At 40.4% G+C, this 12,500-nt stretch overlaps 2 protein-coding genes across 8 annotated transcripts in view; both read right to left on the bottom strand.

Annotated features, from left to right (window-relative positions):
- Positions 1-4,440, bottom strand: part of tmprss15 (transmembrane serine protease 15) — a 13,782-nt gene extending 9,342 nt beyond the window's left edge. The window contains exons 1-9 of one of the 6 annotated variants that reach the window (XM_037748804.1): positions 4,349-4,440; positions 3,507-3,626; positions 3,293-3,417; positions 2,735-2,802; positions 2,415-2,557; positions 1,972-2,022; positions 1,799-1,849; positions 1,478-1,528; positions 1-22 (exon numbers count right to left, since the gene is read on the bottom strand). The exon at positions 1-22 is cut by the window's left edge and continues 98 nt beyond it. In XM_037748804.1, the coding sequence (XP_037604732.1) occupies positions 1-22; positions 1,478-1,528; positions 1,799-1,849; positions 1,972-2,022; positions 2,415-2,557; positions 2,735-2,802; positions 3,293-3,417; positions 3,507-3,618 (623 nt within the window). In that variant the 5' untranslated portion in view covers positions 3,619-3,626; positions 4,349-4,440. Of the gene's footprint in view, positions 23-1,477; positions 1,529-1,798; positions 1,850-1,971; positions 2,023-2,414; positions 2,639-2,734; positions 2,803-3,292; positions 3,418-3,506; positions 3,627-4,348 lie in introns of those variants that run through there. The other 5 variants (XM_037748799.1, XM_037748800.1, XM_037748802.1 and 2 more) reach the window with 5 other exon arrangements.
- Positions 4,441-6,764: 2,324 nt separating this feature from the next.
- The window catches only part of LOC119475898 (macrophage colony-stimulating factor 1 receptor 2-like), a 26,051-nt gene continuing 20,315 nt past the window's right edge, over positions 6,765-12,500 (bottom strand). For both annotated transcript variants that reach the window (XM_037748989.1, XM_037748990.1), the window contains 10 exons: positions 12,227-12,328; positions 11,999-12,109; positions 11,757-11,916; positions 11,564-11,637; positions 11,055-11,143; positions 10,822-10,944; positions 8,761-8,872; positions 7,772-7,871; positions 7,460-7,698; positions 6,765-7,377 (listed from right to left, as the gene is read on the bottom strand). In XM_037748989.1, coding sequence (XP_037604917.1) covers positions 7,295-7,377; positions 7,460-7,698; positions 7,772-7,871; positions 8,761-8,872; positions 10,822-10,944; positions 11,055-11,143; positions 11,564-11,637; positions 11,757-11,916; positions 11,999-12,109; positions 12,227-12,328 — 1,193 coding nt within the window. In that variant the 3' untranslated portion in view covers positions 6,765-7,294. The remainder of the gene's footprint in view (positions 7,378-7,459; positions 7,699-7,771; positions 7,872-8,760; positions 8,873-10,821; positions 10,945-11,054; positions 11,144-11,563; positions 11,638-11,756; positions 11,917-11,998; positions 12,110-12,226; positions 12,329-12,500) is intronic.

Genomic DNA, 12,500 nt, shown 5'->3' with positions numbered 1-12,500 from the left:
GTCTGATGAGGAGGACACGTTGCTGCCGACACAAACAGATCAAACACGAGTTTCATCTGACGTCGTCTCATCGGACTGAACTGAACTTATTATAGATATTCTCATTATTATTAATATTCTTTATCAATATTCTTTATTAATATTCTTTATCAATATTCTTTATTAATATTCTTTATTAAATATTCTTTATTAAATATTATTTATTAATATTCTTTATTAATATTCTTTATCAATATTCTTTATTAATATTATTTATTAATATTCTTTATTATATATTCTTTATTAATATTCTTTATTAATATTCTTTATTAATATTCTTTATCAATATTCTTTATTAATATTCTTTATTAAATATTCTTTATTAATATTATTTATTATTATTCTTTATTAATATTCTTTATCAATATTCTTTATTAAATATTCTTTATTAATATTCTTTATTATTATTCTTTATTAATATTCTTTATCAATATTCTTTATTAATATTATTTATTATTATTATTTATTAATATTCTTTATTAATATTCTTTATCAATATTCTTTATCAATATTCTTTATTAATATTCTTTATCAATATTCTTTATTAATATTATTTATTATTATTCTTTATTAATATTCTTTATTAATATTCTTTATTAAATATTCTTTATTAATATTATTTATTATTATTCTTTATTAATATTCTTTATCAATATTCTTTATTAATATTCTTTATCAATATTCTTTATTAATATTATTTATTATTATTATTTATTAATATTCTTTATTATATATTCTTTATTAATATTCTTTATTATATATTCTTTTTTAATATTCTTTATTCATATTATTTATTATTATTCTTTATTAATATTATTTATTAATATTCTTTATTATATATTCTTTATTAATATTCTTTATTATATATTCTTTATTAATATTCTTTATTCATATTATTTATTATTATTCTTTATTAATATTATTTATTAATATTCTTTATTATATATTCTTTATTAATATTCTTTATTAATATTCTTTATTAATATTCTTTATATTGATCCTTGTAAAGCCGCTGCTGTACTCTGACCACTTATTCACATTGATCAATAAAACAAGACAAATATAGAGATCAATAAGTGGAATAACTCTACATAAAGAATAACAGTTGAAACTAAACCAGAGGAAATAAAACAATTTAAAAGTTTAACTTCTGTGTTCTAGATTCAGCGTTTTTAGTTTTCGTGACTGTTTGAAGGAAATCTATTTTTGATGGTTCTGATGTTGAATAGAAGATCTTTGATAGAACCGACTGAGTCTAAAGACAGTTTAGATAGAGTTCAAAGAGAGTTTGAAAAGAGTTTAAAGACAATTTATAGAGGGTTTAAATATAATTTACTTTAAATAGAGTTCAATGAAAGTTTAAAGAGAGTTTAAAGAGAGTTTAAAGAGAGTTTAAAGAGAGTTCTTTAGAGTTCTTTAGAGTTCAAAGTCGTCTCACCTGTTGTAGGTGTGACGCTCGTTGGAGGAGCTGTCGTTTGCTCTTGTTTCTCTGCATGAACACATGAGAGTCTGTCAGCTCTCCACTATAAATACTTAAAGAGAGTTTAAATAGAGTTCAAAGAAAATCTAAAGAGTTTAAAGAAAGATTGAAGATTTTAAAGACTTGAAATAGAGTTCAAAGAAAATTTAAACATAATTTAAAGAGTTTAGAGAGAGTTTAAAGAGGGTTTAAAGAGAGTTTAAATAGAGTACAAAGACAGTTTCAAGAGAATTTCAAGAGAGTTTAAAAAGAGTTCTTTAGAGTTCAAAGTCGTCTCACCTGTTGTAGGTGTGACGCTCGTTGGAGGAGCTGTCGTCTGCTCTTGTTTCTCTGCATGAACACATGAGAGTCTGTCAGCTCTCCACTATAAATACTTAAAGAGAGTTTAAAGAGAGTTTAAAGAGAGTTTAAAGAGAGTTTAAAGAGTTCTTTAGAGTTCAAAGTTGTCTCACCTGTTGTAGGTGTGACGCTCGTTGGAGGAGCTGTCGTCTGCTCTTGTTTCTCTGCATGAACACATGAGAGTCTGTCAGCTCTTCACTATAAATAAGAGATAATGTACAGCTATCTAAATATGTAATAACCTGATCTAACCCCTGTGACCTCAGTGACCTCACAGTGACCTCAGTGATCCCTGTGACCTCACAGTGACCTCAGTGACCCCCTGTGACCTCACAGTGACTTCACAGTGACCTCACAGTGACCTCAGTGACCTCAGTGACCCCCTGACCTCACAGTGACCTCACAGTGACCTCACAGTGACCTCACAGTCACCTCAGTGACCCCCTGTGACCTCACAGTGACTTCACAGTGACCTCACAGTGACCTCAGTGACCTCAGTGACCCCCTGTGACCTCACAGTGACCTCACAGTGACCTCACAGTGACCTCACAGTCACCTTTGATCTGGATGCTGTTTCTGTCGATGACCCATCCTGCCATCCCGGCCTCCTGGATTCCCGCCTTCAGCTGCTGCTCCGCCTCCTTCACGTCGATCAGCTGATCGAACCAGAGGTCAAAGTTCACCGCCACACTGCCCCGACTGGAGACACACACAAGATTCAATAATCGGCTAATCAATACATTCATCACAACTTGTATTACTGATAGAATCTGTTAGAATCAACATGTTTCATCTGTTTCCAATCAATCAATTAATCAATCAATCACTATAAATCAGAATCTGATCAGTCAGTTGATCATTGATCAGGTATCTGACCTGAAGTATAAAACCTGACAGGACTTGAAGTCCAGTCGGAGCTCACTGAGAGCGAACGCCTCCGATACCTGCCGACCAATCAGAGGGCAGACTGTGATCAGCTGACTTTACAGAGAAACACCACACCTGCAGACGACACACTCTCACACTATAAAGTACACACTATGAAGTACACACTAAATATAAACACTATGAAGTACAGTCTCTATAGTGTCTATACTTAGTGTGTACTTTATAGTATCTACACTTAGTGTTTATAGTGTCTATACTTAGTGTGTACTTTATAGTGTCTATACTTAGTGTGAACTTTATAGTGTCTATACTTAGTGTGAACTTTATAGTGTCTATACTTAGTGTGTACTTTATAGTCTCTATGTTTAGTGTGTACTTTACAGTGCCAATACTTAGTGTGTACTTTATAGTGTCTATACTATAGACTATATACTATACTATTTAGCCGCTTCCCCTGCTGTCTTTCACAATAAAAGCTGATGATGTAAGCAGTTGCTTGATGTTAAAGATCCCTGTTATTTTCAGAATAAAAGCCTGTGATCTCACCAGGTGTTGGACATCGAAGGCCAAAGATTTAAAGTGCAGACTGCTGGAGTTCCTCAGGTCCTCGGAGTAAACTGCTCCCTCTGTGATCAACATCCGACCACTCAGCACGCCTGGCTCAACGGAACCTGGGCACACCAAACACCAACGACATCCTGATCAATAATATCTGATCTGACACCTGATCAGATTTATTGAAACCAGACTCAGAGTTCACCTTCAGGCTTCAGGCTGATCCATGAAACCACCATCAGTCCCACGCAGCAGGTGAGCAGAAGAGACGACACAACGGCGAGCAGAAGCTCCAGAGACGACAGACTGCGCTTCATACTGACGGCTGCAACACATCAATCAATCAATCAATCAATCGATTGATCGGTCACTTCATTTTAAAACACACCTGAAAAGCTGTGACCTTAAACTGGTTACTGGTTGATGATGTAAAGAATCCATCCGACTACAAACATAATGAACATCTATTATCTATAATCAATCAAAGCAAACATTCAAAAACTAAATTCATTATAAATCTGAACCATTAAGAGTTTTCTTTTAACTTCCTGACTCACCTGTCTCACCTGTCTCATCTGTCTCACCAGACTCACCTGTCTCACCTGTCTCACCAGACTCACCTGTCTCACCTGTCTCACCAGTCTCACCTGTCTCACCAGACTCACCTGACTCACCTGTCTCACCTGTCTCACCTGTCTCATCTGTCTCACCTGTCTCACCAGACTCACCTGTCTCACCTGTCTCATCTGTCTCACCAGACTCACCTGACTCACCTGTCTCACCTGTCTCACCAGACTCACCTGTCTCACCTGTCTCACCTGTTTCATCAGACTCACCTGTCTCACCAGACTCACCTGTCTCACCTGACTCACCTGTCTCACCTGTTTCACCAGACTCACCTGTCTCACCTGTTTCACCAGACTCACCTGTCTCACCTGTCTCACCTGTCTCACCAGACTCACCTGTCTCACCTGCTGCAGACTTCAGCTCGGCTCTTCACCTGGTAACTTCACCGAATAATGATGTGACATTAACGAGCTGACCTACCTGAACTACTTCCTGCTGTGTTTATCAGAGAGTGAAGTCCAGCAGCAGTAAACCTGGCAGGTAATCTCCCTCAACGTAGCCCCGCCCCCCTGCGCTCACCTGGCAGGTAATCTCCCTCAACGTAGCCCCGCCCCCCTGCACTCACCTGTCAGGTAATCTCCCTCAACCTGGCCCCGCCCCTCCGCACTCACCTGTCAGGTAATCTCCCTCAACGTGGCCCCGCCCCCTGCACTCACCTGTCAGGTAATGTCCCTCAACGTGGCCCCGCCCCCCTGCAATCACCTGTCAGGTGACACCTGTCGGCTCCTTTCCTTCATTATACAGTTTAATAATGACTACAGTGTCTATATTTGGTGTGTACTTTACAGTGTCTATATTTAGTATGGACTTAACTTTATAGTGTCTATATTTAGTATGGACTTAACTTTATAGTGTCTACATTTCGTTTTTAGTTTAGAGTGTCTATACTCGGAGTGTACTTTATAGTGTTCATAATTAGCGTGTACTTTAGAGTGTCCATACTTAATGTGTACTTTAGCGTGTCCATACTTAATGTGTACTTTATAGTGTCTATACTTAGTTAGTACTTTAGTCCCCATATGTTATAGTGTGTACTTTATAGTGTCCCTACTTAGTGTGTACTTTATAATGTCTGTAGTAGTTTTACTGTATTATCATGTATTATCTGTGTATACAGCAGACATCACTTGTGGAGGAGTTGTAGTTGTTAATAAACACGATAATAATCATTTATAACTACATTATAACCTGTTATAAATCACGTATTACATTTTATATACTGATTATTAAATCATAAAGTTATTAAATCAATGAATCCATTATATGTAAATGTGTGTTGTGATGTCATAAATCCTGCAGGTGTTAAACTCAGTGTCAGAAACAGTCTGCGGTTAGTCTGAATTTATTTTTACATTATAAAAATACAAAATATATAAAAATTACAGTTGTGATCGATTACAGAGGAGAAAGTCTATATTAATACAAAGATTACAGAATGAAGAGAAACAAGAAGAAGCTTTGGTTAGACGCTGCTGATCCACATGAGACCTGATCAAACGGATCCACATGAGACCTGATCAAACTGATCCACATGAGACCTGATCAAACAGATCCACATGAGACCTGATCAAACGGATCCACATGAGACCTGATCAAACTGATCCACATGAGACCTGATCAAACAGATCCACATGAGACCTGATCAAACTGATCCACATGAGACCTGATCAAACAGATCCACATGAGACCTGATCAAACGGATCCACATGAGACCTGATCAAGCTGATCCAGACTCTGAGGAGGATCATCTCTGTAAACAGTTTAGTGTGTTAGTTTATAATCTATAAATCTATAAAGAGTCTCTGTCTCTGTCTGAGTCCTTCACGGGTCTCCAGAACTGTTCATCCAACCCGACTGAGAGGAGGTTGTGTTGCTCTGGCTCTATCTATCTGGCGTGGAGAGGAGGTCGTGTTGCTCTGGCTCTCTCTATTTGGCGTGGAGAGGAGGTCGTGTTGCTCTGGCTCTCTCTATCTGGCGTGGAGAGGAAGTCGTGTTGCTCTGGCTCTCTCTATTTGGCGTGGAGAGGAGGTCGTGTTGCTCTGGCTCTCTCTATCTGGCGTGGAGAGGAGGTCGTGTTGCTCTGGCTCTCTCTATTTGGCGTGGAGAGGAGGTCGTGTTGCTCTGGCTCTCTCTATTTGGCGTGGAGAGGAGGTCGTGTTGCTCTGGCTCTCTCTATCTGGCGTGGAGAGGAGGTTGTGTTGCTCTGGCTCTCTCTATCTGGCGTGGAGAGGAGGTTGGTTTGCTCTGGCTCTCTCTATTTGGTGTGGAGAGGAGGTCGTGTTGCTCTGCCTCTATCTATTTGGTGTGGAGAGGAGGTCGTGTTGCTCTGCCTCTATCTATCTGGCGTGGAGAGGAGGTCGTGTTGCTCTGGCTCTCTCTATTTGGCGTGGAGAGGAGGTCGTGTTGCTCTGGCTCTATCTATCTGGCGTGGAGAGGAGGTTGTGTTGCTCTGGCTCTATCTATCTGGCGTGGAGAGGAGGTCGTGTTGCTCTGGCTCTATCTATCTGGCGTGGAGAGGAGGTCGTGTTGCTCTGCCTCTATCTATATTTGGCTTGGAGAGGAGGTCGTGTTGCTCTGCCTCTATCTATATTTGGCTTGGGGAGGAGGTCGTGTTACTCTGGCTCTTACTCAGTATAAGCCAAGTATACTTATTAAGTATAACTTTGTTAAGTACATAAAAAGTAAACTGAAAGTATACTCTCTTATTTTAAGTTTAAAAGAAGTATACTACTAGTATACTACTAGTATACTAGTGTAATACTTGGTGAGGGTTTGGTGTGTGATGCTCCTGTATCATGTCAGGTGTATTGGCTCAGTGTCGAGTGTGAACTTGTGACTCATGATGTCAGTATTTGGACTCATGACGTCAGTATTTGGACTCATGACGTCAGTATTTGGACTCATGTTGTCAGTATTTGGACTCATGACGTCAGTATTTGGACTCATGACGTCAGTATTTGGACTCATGATGTCAGTATTTGGACTCATGACGTCAGTATTTGGACTCATGACGTCAGTATTTGGACTCATGACGTCAGTATTTGGACTCATGACGTCAGTATTTGGACTCATGTTGTCAGTATTTGGACTCTTGACGTCAGTATTTGGACTCCTGACGTCAGTATTTGGACTCATGTTGTCAGTATTTGGACTCCTGACGTCAGTATTTGGACTCATGTTGTCAGTATTTGGACTCCTGACGTCAGTATTTGGACTCCTGACGTAAGTATTTGGACTCATTAGTATGTATTAGTCAGTATTAGTACGATCAGCTCTGCTGGTTTCATGTCGTCGTCGTTCACTCTGAGTCTTTGAATAAAGGTTTCCTTTTGAATGACGGCGCTGAAACACAGTTTGATTGGACTATCAGGACAGCTGGTAGATGTTCTTCATCATCGGCTTCTCCTCCTCCTCATCGTCAGCGTCGTCGTGGTCGTCGTCATGGCGCTCTGAGAGGATCAAAAGGAGGCGGAGTCAGGACAGATTTGTACAGGTAAACTGTCTCTTAGCAACAGCTGATGGTTTAATTACCTCTCTGGCTGCACTCCTCTTCTTCTCCTCTCTTCAGTGCTCCTTCTCCTCCTCTGACCTCCTCCTCCTCCTCCTCTTCCTCTCTGCACTCGTCGATGTTCTTGTACATGGACTGGTCGCTGTGATTTGGCCACGTGTCATTGGTGGAGGGGAGGAGCCTGTCAATCAGCTGACCAATCATTTTAAAGGTCGGTCTGTCTGTTGGCTCTAAACTCCAGCAAAGCGTCATCAGCTCGTACCTGAGAGGACAGGTGTCTGTTAGATTCAAAATAACTTTATTTAAACCCTCCGAGTGTCCGTCTGTCTGCTCACATCTCTGCTGGAGCGAAGTCTGGCTGGTCCATGTGGCGGCCATCTTGGATCATCTTGTAGAAGTTGGTATCCACGGCAACGTTTGGGTACGGACTCTTACCTGAACAGGTAGACACACACAGTTAGAGGAGCGCATTGCTGTCATCCAATCAGAGAGCTTCAGACTCTGTTACCAGGCGGATAACGTCGCTCAGACATTTTAATCAGTTTGAATTCGTGCCCTTTATAGTGTGTACTTAAGAGTGTCCATACTTACTGTGCACTTTATAGTGTCCATACTTAGTGTGTACTTTATAGTGTCCATACTTAGTGTGCACTTTATAGTGTCCATACTTAGTGTGTACTTTATAGTGTCCATACTTAGTGTGTACTTAAGAGTGTCCATACTTAGTGTGTACTTTATAGTGTCCATACTTAGTGTGTACTTAAGAGTGTCCATACTTAGTGTGCACTTTATAGTGCCCATACTTAGTGTGCACTTTATAGTGTCCATACTTAGTGTGTACTTTATAGTGTCCATACTTAGTGTGTACTTAAGAGTGTCCATACTTACTGTGCACTTTATAGTGTCCATACTTAGTGTGTACTTTATAGTGTCAACACTTAGTGTGTACTTAAGAGTGTCCATACTTAGTGTGCACTTTATAGTGTCCATACTTAGTGTGTACTTTATAGTGTCCATACTTAGTGTGTACTTAAGAGTGTCCATACTTAGTGTGCACTTTATAGTGCCCATACTTAGTGTGCACTTTATAGTGTCCCTACTTAGTGTGTACTTTATAGTGTCCCTACTTAGTGTGTACTTTAGTTAGTTTCACACTATGAAAATTCCCACGTTTTAATCAATTTGAATGTGATGTAACTCTGATGTCACAGTCCTGGATGGATACGTCTCCATAGTAACAGCCGCTGAGGCTCATGGGTACTGTACCTGACTACCATTGAAGTATTTAATGGATCAATCAATAATCAATGAAGGTGGTGGTTACCCAGGGAGAAGGTCTCCCACAGTAAGACTCCGTAGGACCAGACGTCACTCTGGACGGTGTAAACACACTGAAAGATGCTCTCTGGAGCCATCCACTTCACTGGGAGACGGGCCTGTCAAAATAAAACACACAGGAAGATGTCAAAATAAAAGTCAGCTTTGTCTGTTTCACCTGATTCTACCTGGATGTTACCTGTTGCTACAGAAACTACTATCACAAACATCCTTATTAAGTTTGTAGTTCTTTAACAGGTAACAGACGAGGCCGGTTGTAGTTCTTTAACAGGTAACAGACGAGTAACAGACGAGGCCGGTTGTAGTTCTTTAACAGGTAACAGACGAGGCCGGTTGTAGTTCTTTAACAGGTAACAGTAGAGGCCGGTTGTAGTTCTTTAACAGGTAACAGACGAGGCCGGTTGTAGTTCTTTAACAGGTAACAGTAGAGGCCGGTTGTAGTTCTTTAACAGGTAACAGACGAGGCCGGTTGTAGTTCTTTAACAGGTAACAGACGAGGCCGGTTGTAGTTCTTTAACAGGTAACAGACGAGTAACAGACGAGGCCGGTTGTAGTTCTTTAACAGGTAACAGACGAGGCCGGTTGTAGTTCTTTAACAGGTAACAGACGAGGCCGGTTGTAGTTCTTTAACAGGTAACAGACGAGGCCGGTTGTAGTTCTTTAACAGGTAACAGTAGAGGCCGGTTGTAGTTCTTTAACAGGTAACAGACGAGGCCGGTTGTAGTTCTTTAACAGGTAACAGTAGAGGCCGGTTGTAGTTCTTTAACAGGTAACAGACGAGGCCGGTTGTAGTTCTTTAACAGGTAACAGTAGAGGCCGGTTGTAGTTCTTTAACAGGTAACGGACGAGGCCATTGTAGTTCTTTACAGTTTTTCTCAATTGTTTACACACAAATACTGGTACTTGACACACAATGACCACAACATGTAACTCATGCACCAACCCCCTGAACCAATTCTGCTAAACTACAAGCACAATTCCTGCTTTACACTCAAATTGCAGTTCTAAAACACACTTTTTTCAAAACACTACACACAATGCTCTGCATTTGGCACAATTTTCATGAAGAAAATCTCGTTTTCACAAGGAACACACTGTCATTCAAAATTCTAAAGTCAATTGCCCTACTATGCACACTGACTCATCACATGGGCAAACACCTGTCACACAGTGTTACAATTAGCAATCAGTTGATGCTTTTCATGGCTGGATTTGACATGCTAAGCGATATTTCCCCCGCTGCTTGGCCAGGGAAAACATTGCTTGTGATGTGGATGAGGTGCTGTGGCCAGACCGAAACAGAAGAGAGGATGCAGCATAGTTTTTTTACTGTAACTGTATACAGTAAATTCTTCTGTTGTTTTGTATGTAGACCACTGTATGTGCAACTTTGTGTTGGTTGGGATGTTCACTGTGTACATTGTTTTTGTGGGGAAAATAAAATATATTTGTTACCGTGTATTTGTGTGTTCTGAGTATAAAAACAATATTCTAAAATATTTTACAACACACTTATGTATGTACTGTCTGTAGTAAGTGTAACACTGAACAAAAAAAGGCCTAAGTCATTATGATGAATGGAGAAGAAGTGTTTTCCATTCATCATAGTGTTTTACATTGAGCACATCAGTGTTCAACTGGTTCTTATAAATGTCTATTCATATGATGGTGTGTGTGTGTCATTTGAAAACAAAATACCATTTTGAGAAGAAATAACATTGTTTTGAATGTAAAGTTTCATTTTGCAGGAGAATTGAGGGGTTTTGCCCATTATGTGTGTGTTTTTTGATTTGTGTGTAGAGTTCTGAGAGTATGAGGCATGCTTTCAGAAAATGTGTGTAAACAATCGAGAAAAACTGTAACAGGTAACAGACGAAGCCAGTTGTAGTTCTTTAACAGGTAACAGACGAGGATGTTGTAGTTCTTTAACAGGTAACAGACGAGGATGTTGTAGTTCTTTAACAGGTAACAGACGAGGACGTTGTAGTTCTTTAACAGGTAACAGACGAGGACATTGTAGTTCTTTAACAGGTAACGGAATACTGACATTTCCCTGTACGATGTAGCTGTCGTCGTTGCGGATGTCTCTCGCCAATCCGAAGTCACAGATCTTTGCAACACGGCGATCAGTCAGCAGGACGTTTCTCGCTGCTACGTCTCTGTGGATACACTGAGAGACAGACAGAGAGACAGACAGACAGACAGACAGACAGACAGGTTATAGCTTTATGTTGATGATGGTCCTCACAAGTCTAGAAAGACAAACATGTGTGTTCTTACATTCCTGGTGGACAGGAAGTCCAGACCCTGAGCCACCTGGTAGGAAAACCTCATGAGGTCAGTCACAGAGACACGGTTGGTCTGCACACCTGAGAGACAGACGGACAGAACGTAAGATAGGTTTGACCTCACAGACAAAAAATACAGGTGAGTTCAGGTGAGTTCATGTGAGATCAGGTGAGTTATGGTGCGTTCAGGGGAGTTCAGGTGAGTTTAGGTGAGTTCAGGTGAGTTCAGGTGTGTTCAGGTGAGTTCAGGTGTGTTCAGGTGAGTTCATGTGAGATCAGGTGAGTTCAGGTGTGTTCAGGTGAGTTCAGGTGTGTTCAGGTGAGTTCAGGTGAGTCCAGGTGTGTTCAGGTGAGTTCAGGTGTGTTCAGGTGAGTTCAGGTGAGTTCAGGTGTGTTCAGGTGAGTTCAGGTGTGTCTTCAGGTGTGTTCAGGTGAGTTTAGGTGAGTTCAGGTGAGTTCAGGTGTGTTCAGGTGAGTTCAGGTGTGTCTTCAGGTTCTCACCTTGGTGTGTTTGTCCTGGACTCAGAACCGGCTGCATCTCCTGATAGTCTGAACTGCACGAGATCCCACTGTCACTGCAACACACAGGGACATCATCGTGACATCATCACAGGTGAGGAGGTATGAGAATACAGAAGTGTTAAAGGTCAAAGTAGAAATGGAGCGTAGATAGTAACGAGAAGAAGCGTCAGACCTCCTGAGCCTGGCGTTCTGGGCGGCCGTGTTCTTATAGAAGGCCTCCCCCTCCACCTCATCCACACTCACAACGCACGCCATGAAGTCCTGAGCGCGAGCCCGCAGGAAGTTGAGCAGGTCGCCATGGCTACAGTACTCTGTGATCATCAACATGGGGCCTGAAGGGAGGGACAGAGAGGTCAAAGGTCAGAGAGACGGTGTTCCATATAGTTTTATATTAGTGGTTATTAATGACATCACCTCCTCGAGTGCAGGCTCCCAGCAGGTTGACGATGTTGTCATGGTAACCAAGATGGCCCAGGATCTTCAGCTCCGACATCAGAGCTTCACGTTCCTCTGAGTGAGCGCTCGCTGTTCATCAACACATGACATAAATAATATGAGTCACAACACTGAGGTGATGATGATGATGATGATGATCATGATGATGATGATGACGATGGTGGTGATGAAGATTTGTGTACTGACGTTTGAGCATCTTGACGGCGACTCTGGTGACGTTGTTGGTTCCCAGACCGTACGCTGTCGCCTCGACAACCTTCCCGAACGCCCCCGAACCAACAACAGCACCTGACAGACACAGAGGGGGTTATTCATGATATTATATAATTACCTAATATTATATAATATAATATAATATAATATATTATAATATAGTATAATATAATATAATATAATTTAATATAATATAATATATTATAATATAGTATACTATAATATAATATAATATAGTATAATTTAA

This window comes from Sebastes umbrosus, chromosome 17, assembly GCF_015220745.1.
Source record: "Sebastes umbrosus isolate fSebUmb1 chromosome 17, fSebUmb1.pri, whole genome shotgun sequence".
NCBI classification, from domain to species: domain Eukaryota; kingdom Metazoa; phylum Chordata; class Actinopteri; order Perciformes; family Sebastidae; genus Sebastes; species Sebastes umbrosus.
The sequence above is the reverse complement of the archived record's forward strand: the minus strand, read 5'-3'. Positions and strand labels throughout refer to the sequence as shown.